The sequence below is a fragment of the Anastrepha obliqua genome, chromosome 2 (assembly GCF_027943255.1).
Source record: "Anastrepha obliqua isolate idAnaObli1 chromosome 2, idAnaObli1_1.0, whole genome shotgun sequence".
Classification (NCBI taxonomy): domain Eukaryota; kingdom Metazoa; phylum Arthropoda; class Insecta; order Diptera; family Tephritidae; genus Anastrepha; species Anastrepha obliqua.
The window spans coordinates 29,673,910-29,689,760 of NC_072893.1; the positions used below are offsets into that span (position 1 = coordinate 29,673,910).

General features: G+C 37.0%; 1 protein-coding gene across 4 annotated transcripts in view; it reads left to right on the plus strand.

The window, feature by feature from the left end:
- Positions 1-15,851, plus strand: part of LOC129237045 (armadillo segment polarity protein) — a 49,963-nt gene that overhangs the window by 14,016 nt on the left and 20,096 nt on the right. For all 4 annotated transcript variants that reach the window (XM_054871432.1, XM_054871435.1, XM_054871433.1 and 1 more), the window contains exon 2: positions 1,225-1,284. In XM_054871432.1, coding sequence (XP_054727407.1) covers positions 1,254-1,284 — 31 coding nt within the window. In that variant the 5' untranslated portion in view covers positions 1,225-1,253. The remainder of the gene's footprint in view (positions 1-1,224; positions 1,285-15,851) is intronic.

Below are 15,851 nucleotides of genomic sequence, written 5' to 3' on the forward strand. Positions count from 1 at the left end.
GACAGTCCTTGGCCGGATATAAATCCGGGCCGTTGCGGTAACGTAGGACCGACTGCGGTGGAAACGTGGATCGGTGTCAAACGCAAGAAGAGCTTGCTTCAGTATTAAGTGTTACCCGCCAATCCATTTCCAAGCGATTGCATGCTTTGGGAATGATTCAGAAACAGGGGACTTGGGTTCCTTATGAGTTAAAACCAAGAGATTTTGAACGTCGTTTTTTTGCCTGTGAACAACTGCTCCAGCGGCAAAAAAGGAAGGGTTTTCTTCATCGAATCGTTCCGGGTGATGAAAAATGGATTCATAACAGCAATGCAAAGAAAAGAAAGTCATGGGAACTGCCCGGTCACCCGGTCATGCTTCTACGTGGTCGCTTCGGCCGAATATTCACGCTGCGAAGGTTATGCTATGTATTTGGCGGGACCAAGTTTTATGTTATTTATTATGAACTGTTAAAACTGAGCGAAACCATCACTGGGGATCGGTATCGACTTCAATTGATGCGATCGGCCTCACGTTGCCAAACTCGTTAAAACCTACCTGCAAACACTGAAATGGGAAATCCTATCTCACCATCCATATTCTCCAGATATTGCGCCGTCCGATTGTCACCTGTTCCGATCGATGGCACATGGTCTAGCTAACCAGCAGTTCCATTCATATCAAGACATCAAAAAATGGCTTGATCCGTGGAGAGCCTCAAAAGATGAACAGTTTTACCGCGACGGTATACGAGATCTACCAGAAAGATGGGAAAAAGTAGTAGCCAGCGATGGGCAATACTTTCGATGATTCATTTGTAACACTTTTTCAGAATAAAGTTGTATTTTCATAAAAATACAGCGATAACTTAGTTTCGCACCTAATAAATTTTATTTAAAACACTTAACTTTTCACACTTGGCTAACCACGCCCGTCTATGCGAAAAAAAGTTCTAAACAAAAAATCTAAGGAATTAACAAACACCCCTCTATACAACGTCTCTATAAAATTCTAATGGTAGCATTAACTTTTCGCTAAAATACACAACTTCAACAGATATTATTGTACTTAAAAAAAAACAAGTCTCCGGATGGGGCTACACATCTCTATCCTTCTTTTACATTCTTTTTTTTTTCAAATTTAAAATTGAGGGCTTCAGTAATATTTGTACCTATAAAATTAAATATATATATATAATATATACGGCTCTAAATATAATATTTATTTATTATCTACTTTTTTCAGTTGTGGTGTGGCACGCCTAAATCACCAAGATGAGTTACATGCCAGCGCAAAATCGTACAAGTAAGTTCAAATTATTTCGAATGGATTTTTTTTATCTATAGAAATACAAATTCTTTCATAATAACTATAACGAAACTAAACTGTATAATATTTATTTATTTATATATATGGATTAATTATATAATTTACAAATAATTTAAAACTTTTATTCTCGAAAAAATTGTGATTATGAAGCCTGAAGGCGAACTAATGAAATTTTATGAATCTTGACAGGATATGCTTTTAAGAGTTATTTCATCACGATAAGTTTTGTTCGTATTGTTTTTCTTCTTCCAACTAAAGGGTTTTCCTATAAGAGGTGTTATTTTGATATTCAAAGAAAAATGTTATTTTTTATTGTAATATAAATGATCGGATGTTTATTTCATTATAAAGAGGAAGGTATGTCGTTAATAGTGGAAAATAACATCAGACAAATGACCACCACGACCACGCTTACAGGACAATATCCTTTTTAAGTCCTCGATATCCTCACGTATCCCATCTTTGAGGTCTTGAATCGGCCCTGGACTGTTGGCGTAAACCTTCTCTTTCACGTGGCCCCAAAGAAAAAAGTCGGAAGGTGTTATATCACAATATCTTGGTGGCCAATTGTGATCACTTCTTCGAGAGATGACACGGTCCGAAAATTTTTGCCGTAAAAGATCAATGGTTTCGTTGGTTGTGTGGCACGTAGCTCCGTCTTGTTGAAAATAAACGTTGTCCAGATCAATACCATCCAATTCCGGCTATAAAAATTCGTTAATCATCTCTCCTGTTTAACACCTAACACCTGTTATTGGAAAACCATTTAAATGGTAGTATGACACTTTGGAATAACAGGTCATATAACAGGCCACAGTGCGACCAATTTACATGGGTTAATTCTGAATGTTGCATATCATTTTGTCATTATTGTTATGCTCAATATTCTTCCCCGAGACAATCACTGACGCGACGGGTTGCTTTATTCTGGATACTGTAGGTTAATCTCTTACCTTTGGCTAGATTTGGCTCTGGCATACTCAACATACATATATACAGCATGCGAAGGTACACCCCATGACACTCACCGTGTCTTCACATCTCCACTTAATCCTATTCATCTAAAACCTCTACCTTTTGTTCAACCCTGTTGAAACAAATTGTTTACTGGGCTTTGCCGTAAGCCAGTCAATGGCTGATGGCCTCAACGCAATAAGCATAGATTTGTAAGCTACCACACAATAGCAAACATTTTGTTTTTGTTTGTCATCAATATGATCTATTCTAAAACTCATGGACACCTAAGTACACTAAATTAGAGTGAAAGTGGTACTATGGTTCCAAGATCTCACTGATAGTGTTTGGGCGGAAAACAACCCTCGTAATCGTACTTTTTAAATTGTATTAATTAATTTTAATTGCATATAAATAAGTTGTATATTTGTTGTATTTTAAGAAAAATGCCTAGCAAAATTACCTATCAAACTTATATTAATTATATGTCAATTAAAAAAAATTATTTTTGATTTCATGCCGGACGTGCAAGTGACCAAAAGTGTAAATTTGCGGATATTTACAACCTATCGTCATGAATTATAAAATCAGTCATCTGATTGATTGCACATCTCATTTGTGTTTTTGCATTCAACCACCAGCAGAGTGTCGATGAAGGGTTGCGACAAGATGAAAATATGAGAAAGCTTACTTGAACAAGCAAACACAATACACTTAAACATGCACATATGTATATGCATATGCATGTATATTACAAAGTTTTTATTATAGACTACAGAAATGCGTACATATGTATGTATGTATGTAAGTGCAGACATTAAAAAGTGCAATATGGCTATTCCAAGTCCTTCTAACTTATGTTTGCTTGTTAAAACTGCCAACGCAGATTTTGATGGCGTTTGGTGACACACTGTTTATTCACCCTCTTTGAGTTCGATGGTAATTTGTGCATATACTTTTTTTCAAAGGCGCAATTGATGTGGACTTCGCCGGGAGGCATTTTAAATTAACCACTGTCAATGAGCGAACTACATGCGCACGCACACGTTCGATTCTTAAATCTTCGTAAAATCATGCATATAAATCTATATACAGTTCCGTGCAAAACTTAGTCATTTTTCTTTCATATGCTAAATAAGCGATACTCTTAGTTAAAGCTCTTCTTAACAATCGATTATTCGAACAGTCGAATAGTAACTTTCGCATTAATTGAAAATCGAGTATTCGATCGTTTGATTATTTCGGAGTATTAGTGCAATCGACTACTTGTCATTAGCCGTGTTCCAATTGTCAATGATCGCACACAAATGCAGCAACAACGATGTGATTTCGATATATCTGGATCAATTTAAAGTCCATTCTGTTCGTTTTGTTTTTCGTCGTTAGTTTGGACGAACGCAGTCTTTTGAAGTTATATTAAGTAAATTAGAAAAGCTTTTATTTCAGAGATAAATTTCATGTTGAATGAGGTTTCTTGTAAACAATTTTAACAGGCATATTTTAGGTAAATAGGCATAAACTATTACGGCAAATTGATAACATTTGAATTGATTATCTTTGGAAAAATTGTATTAAATGGATTTTTAGATGAAATATCGTTTTTTTTTTTAATTTTTTTTTTATTTTGAATTTTTGTTTTTTATTTTGAAATATTTTTTTATTTTGAAAATTTTGTTTTATTTTGAAATTTTTTTATATCAAAAATTAGTATTATTCATCTAATATTAATAGCATCTTTAATGCTGTGATATTGAAAACAGCAAATGTTGTGATTGGCGTAATTACTGCTTACGTGAGTTTGGCCGAGTTTAATAAAGCTGACCAGTTGTTGTTATGGTAATATCACAAACATACCCCATACATATACGGGGAATGCTGCTGAAGTGACAGTCCTTGGCCGGATCGTTTCGGTAACATAGAACCGACTGCGAGTCGTTTCTTTTTCGTGCTAACCGGCGCCAGTTGGACAGGAATGGCACTTAGGTCAATATATTCCAAAAATCCCACTTTTCAAATTTATCAAGGCGGGTGTTTGTGTGCATGTTCCCCATAGAAATTGGACACGATTTCAAAAGAGAAAGGTTAATGATATATCTAAGAGTGGCTTAATAAGGGACGTGAATCTTAATAAGGGACGGAAAGATTGAAAGAAGCAAGTATTTTTTTATTTTCAACAGTCTTAAGAATTTCTCCTTTTAATAGAAATCCATTTTAGATGGAGATTGGGATAAGACACACGATGGTTAAACTAAAAATTTTATACCGGTGAATTGTTAAAAATAGATTTTGACATTAAATTCGATTGTATTAAAAAGCATTTTTTAGTGATTGTTATTAAAGTATTTTTTAAACTAATTTTTTGGCTTAAAAATTAAATTAACAAAATTTTCTAGTTCCAATATACCGGGAGTTATACATTTTGGAAAATGAGTCTCGAATAGAAAAATCATGAAAACCTCCAAATTTTGATACCCTCTTCTTTCCAAGATATAAAAACAAAGCCCGAAGAAGTATTTTTTTTTGTTTTCGATATAAAACTCGTGAAAAAAGTTGGGACAAATCAATGTTCGGATGAGTAAAAAGATATTCGGTTTGCCAATAGTATACCCCATATAGTACCAAAACCCGATATCTTATTTGTTTATTACTCAATAGAAAACAAATTTCAAAAAATTACCATATAAATTATCACCTTTTGCTAACGCAAAGGAAGCCTAACTTTTCCTCTGCCTTCTTTTTCCTCTGCTACCACCAGCTAATACCTCATCGAATACTTTCAGAGCCGGAGCGTGTGTATCCATTCGGATGACATATGGATTTAGGTTAAGCATAAAACCTATTCCTATTTAGGGCAAAACAATTTCAATTCGTCTATATATCACTTATATAGGGTGCCTCAAGGGTGACGCTGATCTTTGACAGCAATTATTTGGGATCTGTAATTTTTTTTCAGTCTATTGGTTTACAGGCTTTGACAAACTTAATCATGGAGCGATACTCAGTTGAAAAAAGATCTAAATGGATTTTTAAATGGAAGAAAATTGCAAGTCTCAGTGAAAAAAATTGCACAAATCAACGCGAATTTTAAGCCACTTCAAACTTGAACAATATTATACTGAAAATTAAACGGGCTACAAAACTTTACACCAAGAATTTTTCTAAAAAGTGCGAAATTTTGATGAATTTTTACAAAAAAAAATTTCAAGGATTTATTTGGGGTGGGGTGACAAAAAAATCGTATCGCTGTGATTAAATTGGAAAAGTGCGGAAATAGCACGAGCTAAATATTCTCTTTGCTAAAAAAATTGGTACATTCAGAATCATCTCAAAACCAGATATCCACGCGTTGCTAGTTTGATTATCTGTGCGGGGCGATTCGCCGAAAGACCTTGAAGAAGCAGAAAATCATGGTTAGAATGCTAGACATGTCTTCCAGATTAATGTTACGATTATTTTCTTATGACCATCTTTTAACTCCGACCCAAATAAAATGTTTAGGAGCTCTACAATATGAGAAGTTAGAATGTCTCTCGGGATTAGAGCTTCAGAGCTTACTTAGATTCGTAAAAGACGCAGGCTTATTACAAGAAGCCTACTACAAGGAAACGTAAATGGTCAAGCTCTTCTCTGGTCTGGTACCACTAAGGACCAATAGGTCTATGTGATGGCTTTCAGCCAGCCAGGTCAACCTAACCTAACCTAATCTTTTAACTCCGCTGTTAAAGTAAATAAGATTGGAAAGATGCAAGAAGATTTTAGAATTGGGGTGGCAGAAACGGCCGTGAAAATTTTCTCATTTCAATGAGAGCCCGTTTTATGTTACCGGATCGACTCGGATTTATATCCGTTACTCCAGCAGTATTTCCCAAACGTTTATGTCACAAAAACTGCAACGAAATATTATTTTTGCGGATGAAAAAACTGCAGGAAGTTTTTACTAAACAAAATGACAAAGTCTGCACAAGAACATTACAAGAGGCGGAATATACTATACTAAGAGTTCAAGAATTGGTTGGGAGTATCTCATAAAGGCGTCACTTATTTGCGTATTTGCGAAAGGGCATACCAACTGTACAAAGAAAATGTCTTGGACGGCGTGGTGGAGATTGAAGATGGTGTCTGCTTCAATGGAGAACACTTGGTCTTTTAACCTTACCCTGCACCGGTGTATATTGATAAACCAATTCAAGTATGGTTACTACTTTTATTCCTGCTGAAGTCTGGTCCTCGAGCAGCCCAGACTTAAATCCTCTTTACTACAAATTACGGTTTAAGTTAGAGATTATGAGTATTTCGGTTCATCACCGAAATTTGGAGAATCTCAAGCTGGCATCTAATGCCGCATGCAGGGTCATACATATCTATGGAAATTATGGGTGTCGTTTTAGTTTTTAGTTTTCCAGAAGCGTCATTAATTAATGCAAAAATAGAAATTTAAAATTACATTGAAATCTGAAAAACTCGTTCTTAAAATTTTTACTTTAATTTGAAATTGTGGCATAACTAATGGCACGAACAAGTAGTTTAAGTTTGTAAATTATGTAAGAGAGAAGAAAAAACGTATAATTTGCCCAATACTGTACTTAAACTCAATTGTAATTATATAAATTTGCTTATGAACCTAGAAGTGCTTTGGGTGGCATATGTTGGTTGGAAGTTTTTCTTTAGCGAGCTACCATTAAAAATACTGAAGAGCTCTTGAATGCTGTAATTTGATGAAGGCGTATTGGCTTCAACTGGAGTATACAAAAGGAACTTATGCCAACGCACAACACTGCTCTTTACTTTTATTTTAGCCATTCACACTGGGATGTCTATGCTTTTGACATGCATCAGTGTTTGCTTTTTTACTGCCAGTTTTTTGGTTGACCTATGTACTACATACATATGTATGTATGTGGTATGTGCATAAGTCTCATTGTATAAGTACGATTGTACGCTTTTGTTTGGATGTGTGTGCACATACATACATACATTGCATTGGTAGTCGCTGACGCTAACCTGCGCTTCCTACCCTGATTAACAGCAAATTGCTTAGTATACACACTGAATAGTAGAAATCTTTTAAATAAATATAAATCGAATCAGAAGCTTGCCGTGTAAATAAAATTTACGAATCTACAAAATTGGCGTGCAAATATTTATTTATTTTATGTTTTCGTTACGAGGGTTTGATGTAGAGTGTATTTATTATTTTTGTGACATTAACATTAAAACTTTCAGTAGCTTTAAGGCACATTTCATGCTATAAACCACTTTCCTCTCCCAATTCATCACTAACGAATTTTTCTCATGCGAATTAATTACCTCTATCAACATATATGTACTAGGTTGTTCAATAAGTTTTGCGGTTCGATAATGAAAACACAATTTTATGGTTTGAAATGCGCTTTATTATTCAGTATAGTCTCCCTGAGCATTAATACACTTGTTCCAACGCGATTCCAATTTATGAATTCCATCACTGAACTGAGAATCTGGAAAGACTGCAAAATACGCTTCCACAGCTGTTAGATCCTCCTCATTTGATGGAAAACGCTTTCCTCACATGCATTTGATTTCAGTCTGGAAACAGATGAAAGTCGCTAGGGGACAAATCTGGTGAATACGGGGGATGCTCCAACAATTCGATCTTTAATTCATGATTTTAGCCATTGCCAAAATTCTCTTGTGACATGGTGCATTATTCTGATAAAAAATATTTTTTTTTTTTTGCAAACTGGGTCTTTATTCACGAATTTTTCCTTCAGTTCAGTCTAAAGGGTTACAATAATATTCAGAATTTGTTGTTTTACCAGTTTGCAAGTAATCCACAAATGAAACTCCTTTCGCATCCCAAAAAACTGATGATAACACCTTCTTGACAGATTCTTGGACACGAACTCGTTTCGGAGCCGAAAAACCCTGTTCACCTCCACTTTAGTTGTAGTTGTTGTTTAGCAGCATAAACATTCCATACGGGGAATGCTACTGGGGTGACTGTCCTTGGCTGGATATAAATCCGTGTCGTTTCGGTAACGTAGAACCGACTGTCGTGGAAACGACCACTTTTTAACGACCATACCATGCTGAGAACATCGGTTTTCGTCCGACCACTCTTTAGTCTCTTGTTTTGATTTAGGATCACAAATATAGACCCAAGTCTTATCCATAGTGATGAATCGACGCACAAAATCCATTTTAGCCTTTCGAAAATGCTCTACATTTTGCTGAGAAAGTCACATTCGAAAGTGTTTTTGTTCCAATGATAGCGAATGCGGAATGCGGCACCCATTGAGCACACGGCTTTCTGAAACCCAATACTTCAGTCAAAAAAATTTGCTTACATTGCCCAATGAGATGCCTAGGGCTTCTACTAAATCTCTTTCAGTCACTCGACGATTTTCCAATACGATTTCCTGTAATTTTTCTACGATTTCCGGCGCTGTTGCTGTTTTTGGACGTCCTTGCCGTGGATCATCTTCAAGGCTTGTACGAGCACGTTTAAACTCAGCAACCCTTCTTTCTACTGCACTAATAGATGGCGAAAAGCCCTTATACACTTTCAATATTCGTTCATAAATTGCCTTTGGTTTTAAAGCTTCCAAAAAAGAAATTCAATCACTGCTCGATACTTGATTTTTCTATTGTAGAAAATACTTTGACACGTCGGTACTAACATAAATGGCTTGTAAACAAAGAATGAATTGAAAGATTGAAATGAAACTTGACATACGTTCAAGTGAAGGGTGTACCAACATAACAAAAACAGTTTTGGCAAGAGCGGGCTCTTATCGAACCGCAAAACTAATTGAACAACCTGGTATATGCAGCTATGCCCAGAGAAATAGCACATGGGTTGAGTCATGGATAGCCAAGCAGCGGCCAGAATTTTGGAGAAACGGCATCCGAAAATTGCCCGAAAGATGGGCGAAAGTTGTAGCTAGCGATGGCCAATACTTCAAATAAAATATTTTGTACCGTTTTTTCACAATAAAGCCCCAAATCTTCGAAAAAAACCTTTAAAACTAATTCAACCTCCCATATTTTATTTCAGTATAATCAAAAACAAAAAAACACTCTAAATAAATAACAATTCAAAATCTACAATTTTAACGAGTTCAAAAAATCGGATTTTAACGCATTTTGAGCTGGACTCTGAAATATCGCACTTTTGTCGCACTTTCAAGAAACACAGAAATTAGTCATTTCAAATTGGTTAACTTTGATTATTTGTTTCTTACGTGATTAACTGTTTTTGAGCATCCATTCTCTTTTACCATAAAACTGCTTTTCACCTGCAAGGTAAACGTTCCATTAACTTTTGGCATCTCTCCAAAAGAATAGAGTTCCTCGTTTCCTGTACTCCTTGCCATAGTTCATTTTCATTTTGAATTATTTTTTTGCCCAACCTTAACCTTAATAATGTATTGTTCCACAGATTTCAATGGGGCTAAAGGTCGGTGCTTTGAGCTGGCCAATCCAGAACTGCAATTTTTTCTTTGGAAAGCCAACTTTTCACCACTTTTGCTGTTTGCTTGGGGTTGTTATCATGCATGAATAACCCGTTTAGTGGCATGGACTCGAAAGAATATGGCTCCATCGTATTTTTGAGAATACTAAGATAAGTAATCTTATCCATATTGCCATTTATTCTCGTTATTGGTGCGATTCCACTCCAAAAAAATGATCCCCAAACTTTCAGGTTACTCCCACCGTACATTACGGCCTTTGTTGTGTACCGAGGATTGAACTGTTGGTTTTTTTTTCACGATGAACAAAAGTCTTCCCATCAGGACCAATCACATTAATTTTAGTTTTGTCCGTCTTTGCTTCTATGTGTATTTGCTAAAGACAAATGTGCCTTGATATTTTTTTTTCGACCGTGGTGTTTTTTTTTCTGCTGACACGCCCATACAATTTATTTTCGTTAAGGCGTCTTTGTGTAAGTCCGCTTGATATATTTAGGCTATATTCCTCAATTGTTTCCGGTTTTATTTCTTGGGAGGACTTGTACGGGTCACGCTTACTTTTCTTAAATAAAAATGAGATATTTTATGCACAGGTTTTCATTGTTAAATCGTACCGGAAGGGTTTAACAATGAACGATATTCGATTTGTCTGTCGAACTTTTCCCATCCTTTGGGTTGCGCTTGGCTTACATCCTTCATTTTTCGAGTCCAAGAAGATCGGACCAGTTCTTAATAGTTTTATTAACCTGAAGTGATCCCAGATATAAGTGGTAGTCTGGTGAATAATGCAGTTAGTGTAGAACATCTTATTGCGATAGCGCAAAATAGCATAACATAGCATTAGATTGGAATGAAATAGAATAAAAGAGGCGTTTTCTTTTTGGCCTTAGTATCTTTTGTGCCCTATACTCGTCACAATACCTCATACAGACCCAGTTTCCTCAAAAAACCTGAGCGTATGTGCCTTTCTTCTGCCCATAGCAAGCAAAGATGTTTACTACTTCTCGCTATGGCATCACATTTAAGAAGCGAGTGTAGTGGCATTTCTGGAGATAGGTCGCACCATAGCACAGTGGCAGATTTGAAGAAAATAGCGGCATAAACTCAAAAAAAAAATTTTAGCATTGCTATTAAATTAATATTATTTTCACTAAATAAGTGTTTTATCTATTTGAAAATAAAAAATTTTTAATTATTCATGCAGCCCCGGCCTTCTGGCAGCCCTGCAAAAGCAGCTGTTTGTGGCACGTGGCTTTTGTTTTGATTTTGCTCAAAAGCTTGTTTAACTTTTAATGCTCCATAATTCGCTTAATAAAATAGCTAGAGGTATTGCTAAATATGGAAAACATAGTTCAAGGTATGTTGATCATTAGGTTAATGTCAAAGAATTTGTACTTGTGTGTTTTGTCTTTCGTTTCGTTTGTTATTGTTGGTATTGTTTGTAGAAGAAACCTAACCTCAACGTTCTGTGATTTGTGGACTAAATGTTACCTGCTTCTCGTTGCTACATGCAAGTAAGAATGCAATTATTTTCCGTTAAATGTTCTTAAGATGATGCCAATAATTTTGCTTGCGCTTTTTTGCGCTTTTTTAAAATATTTGCTGATATTGCAGACAAGGTAGAGTTCAGTCACAAGGAGTTGCTTCAAATTTGGATTGATAATGGGCGCACAAGTAAAGCGCTTTCTGAGTGGGTGTTTGAAAAGATTAATGAAAATCTTAAGGCAGCTAATAAACTTGAAATAAATAAAAAAATTTCGAACTTTGTCGCTTATATATGCAAGTACATGCCAAAATGCCAAAGAAAAATAGAAAAATTCAAAGAGAAACACCAATAGTTCCTTGATTCAAAAATGACAATACATATTGAAAGAGCTGCTGTGAAAGAGTGTTCCATTGGTCGTCCACGGCTGACTTACGATGAAAGCAGTAGTCGTTTAAAACGAAAGATAGCTTCAGATATCGCGACTAGTCAAGGGCACAATACAGCAATGCTTTTTCATGCAGCTACCATATGCGCCAAAAAATCAAAATGTAATGAATGTACTGACTGTATTGATTGTTCTTTAAAAGAAAATATTATCAATGTCAAGAGGAAAAGCGATTGCAATCAAAAACCAGTTCAGATGACTGCAGATGAAGCATTAGCATTTTTACTTGAAAATTCTTTCTCCAAAAAGCAGTATAACGCCATTCGAGCCATAAACCAGAAGCATGGTTGCGACATATTCCCATGCTACGACAACGTTTTTAAAGCTAAATCTGAATGTAGACCCGTCGGAATACAAGCAACAGAATATGAAATATGTCCACAAAAGTTCCAGAATTTCTGTACGAAAGCTTCAGACTTATACATGGCAAATATTCTTGGTATCCAATGTCGCCGACGGTTCACAAAATATTGGTTCATGGATCCCAAATTATTGCTGCTTCTTCAGTTCCAGTTGGATGCTTAGGAGAAAATGCTTCGGAGAGCCGAAACAGGTTTTACAAACGGGATAGACTGTCGCATTCTCGAAAAAACAGTCGTATTAATAATTTAGTAGATGTGTTTCACCGAGCAATTGATTCATCAGATCCCCTACTTTCAAGTTAATATTTTTTGGATAAATACAACAACCACAATTATAAAAAATTGCCGTCAAAAGTACTCGAACTTCTCGCTAAACCCAATGTGAAAACTGACGACGAAAATCTCGCCTTAGTAGATATCGAATATGAATCAGATTCAGATTCGGATTATAAACCCTTAGATGCATATTCATATGAGCTCGAAGCAGAAGAATATTAAATAAAAGCGATATTTTAAGTAAAAAATTAAATTTTTTTTATATGAGTTATATGGGCGGTATGAGTGGGCGTGGCCTGATACGTTTGAAACTTTTTCCAATTTTTCTATATACAAATACAATCACGTGTACCAAATTTCAAGTCCTTACGGACAGTATTTTAATTTATGCCGCTATTTTCTTCAAATCTGCCACTGTGCATAGACAGGAGTCCTTAAACCCATGGCCATGAAGAGGGTCAGATGCTATGAGCTTTAAAGCCACAGACTCTCTAGTCAATGCGTCCGCCACCCCGTTCTCTGTTATGCCCTAATACCCGTTTGGGCGCCTCTAACAAATTTAATCTCTTTATGCACTTTAGGACTATTGAGGGCTTGGCCTCAAGGGATGACAAGGCTTTGAGTGCAGAGCTGACTGTTGTTCAAAATGGCAATCGCCTCATTTATCTTTACGCACAGACAGATCGCAGGCGCTTGTACGCAGATACTTGGAAAATTACCCATCAGTGTAGGCAACTTTTGTTTGGGGACCGACATCTCAGCGCCCCTGATTTCGGGTGTTTTCGAACCATCTGTGTGCCAATGCAGGGTACACTCTTGGTGTTTCCTTTAGAGAGAAGGGATACTGCAGTTTGATTTATTTTCCAGTTGAATCCTGAACTTTTTTGAAATTTTATGATTTTAGTGTTACCATCTTTGTGGATTTGGGCAAGCACACATAGTATTACTGTCAATTGAAAATTTTGACCCTGGTGTTGCAAGTGGATACGCATGAATACTTATGTTTGGTTGAGCTCCAATAGCAACAACCCTTATATTGTTCAACAGTGTAATTGAGACACTTTTCCAAAATCGCGGAAGTTGTAACTAACAAAAAAAAAATATATAATAGGTCTATGAATAAGTTCGTGCGGTTTTTTCGAAATTTGAATTTCGGATCATTCCCATGGCTTTTAAACGTTTGGAAATGGTTGAGTGATCAACTCCCAAAGTTTTTGCAACCTCTTCTTGCGTTTGAGCCGGATCTTGATCGAGCAATTCCTCCAATTCGGTATCCATGAACTTTGGCGGCGCGGCCAAAATCACCACTTTTAAAGCGTGCAAACCACTTCTGGCACGTTCGCTCAGCTAGAGCATGCTCACCATAAACTTCCACCAAGATACGATGACTTTCGGCTGCTTTTTTCTTCATATTAAAGAATTCCCCGCAAAAACACATTATTTGGCACGAAATTCGACATTTTCAAGTGTGGTAAAAATATTGTTGTTTACGCTTCAAATAAAAAACTTATACTGACGTTTGTGCCTTACGACAGTAGCTCTCCAATGAATGTTTGGAAATGTGGATCGATGGAATAATAATCAAGTTACGCCATCTGTTGTAAAACCGCACGAACTTATCCATAGACCATATTAATAATATAAAAAAACTTCAAAATCAATAAAATTTGTAAGAAGGTTTTGCCACCCTTTAAAACCGAAATGTAAAATGGTTATTGCTCCGCCCACTTTGAAGAATTGTTAGTTTAGTACACACATTGCATCACATCACAGAAAAGAAGAGACCTATTCCTTATAATGTTGAGGAATGGTTTGTGGAAAGCTCGTAATCTTGCTCTTGACAATTTTGCTCCGGACAATTGCATAGAGATTCTCCGCCACTTATCCACAATTACGGCATATATTTATGTGAGATAGGTTTATTCTGTCCTCTGTCGCCCCTTCTCTTCGCCATCGTCCTTGATGACGTCATGAAATGCACAAAAAATGCATGATGGTCAAACTAGTCGCGCTGGCATGCACTGTCGGACTGGAGGTTAACATCGCCAAGACCAAAGTTATGAGAGTTAACCACAATAACGCAAGACAGGTATTGGTTGACGGTTGCCCAGTGGAATTCGTCGAAAGCTTCTGCTACCTCGGTTGCATGATCACGGCACGGTGGAGCAGATGAAGATGTCAACTGCAGGCTAAACAAAACAAGGGCGGCATTCGGGCGAATGCATACAGTATGGGGAAGTTCGCAAATCTCCAAGTGCACTAAACTACGAATACTCGGTTCATGCGTGAAGTCCGTATTGTTCTACGGAAACGAAACATGGTTGGTCTGTAACACCATCACACAGAGGCTACAATCCTTCATCAGCAAATAACTCCGCATCATTTGTAGAATATTCTGACCAAACACCATCAGTAACGACGCACTGTGGAGATTAACGAACGAGGAACCCATCCTATGGCAAATCAAACGCAGAAAGTGGCGATGGATAGGTCACACATTGAGAAAACCACCTGATAGCATCACGAGAATGGCACTGAACTTGAACCTGCAAGGGAGCACGGGGGAAAGCTGCAAGGGGAAAAATGTTTATTCTACGGCGGCCGCCGTAGCCGAATGCGTTGGTGCGGGACTACCATTCGAAAGTGCTTCGATTCCAATCTCCGTGCATGAAACACCAAATAATAGAAGAAGTTTTTCCAATAGTGGTCGTCCCTCGGCAAGCAATGCCAAACCTCCGGGTGTATTTCTGCCATGAAAAAGCTCCTCATAAAAAAAAACAATATCTGCCGTTCGGAGTCGGCTTAAAACTGTAGGCCCTCCATTTGTGGAATAACATCAACACGCACACAACAAATAATAGGAAGAGCGTGACCAATTTATCCTCATATACTATGTATATGTATTTATCCTCAATGCGTGCGCTCCAACTTTCCAGTGTCCTGTAAGAACCATGTCTTCCTGCATATTGCATAGGTTGGTGGCCCTTCCATCGTCTACGAGCAATGCTGTAATAGTGAGACTCTATTTTCGTCTTAATTCGGCTGCAGAGAACTTCTACTGGTTCCGCGTCGGTCGGCTGAGCGAACAGAGTTTCTTTATTAATTGCATTACAAGTTTGGAAGATATGTTGATTGAATTTACCGTTTTTGTAGCAGCTGGACTATCTTGGCTCCAGCTTGTAAGATGTCGGAGAAGGTTTTGCACGTTAGTAATTCTGCCTGGAAGTCCCATTGACTTGGAAAGTGGTAGGGATTCATAATAGACTCCTGCTTCTGTGCGTGTTGATGCTACTCGTTTTTTCTTTTTTTGTTTGGCAGAGATAGGAGGTTTTGCGCTTTTATGTTCCACAGCTGGCTTCGAACCCGAAACTTACCGAGTGATACTCAGGACTTGAGTGGGTTTGGTGGTTTAGGCTACAGCTAAAAGTCAATATTTCAAATGATGCGAACTGATTTTGTTGTAATTAATTTTTTTTATATTCTTACGCTACTCCCACTCCATACACCCAGCGGGGTGTCCTTTTTAATGCTTTGGCTTCTCTTATTTGTATGAAACTTTGAATTTGAAG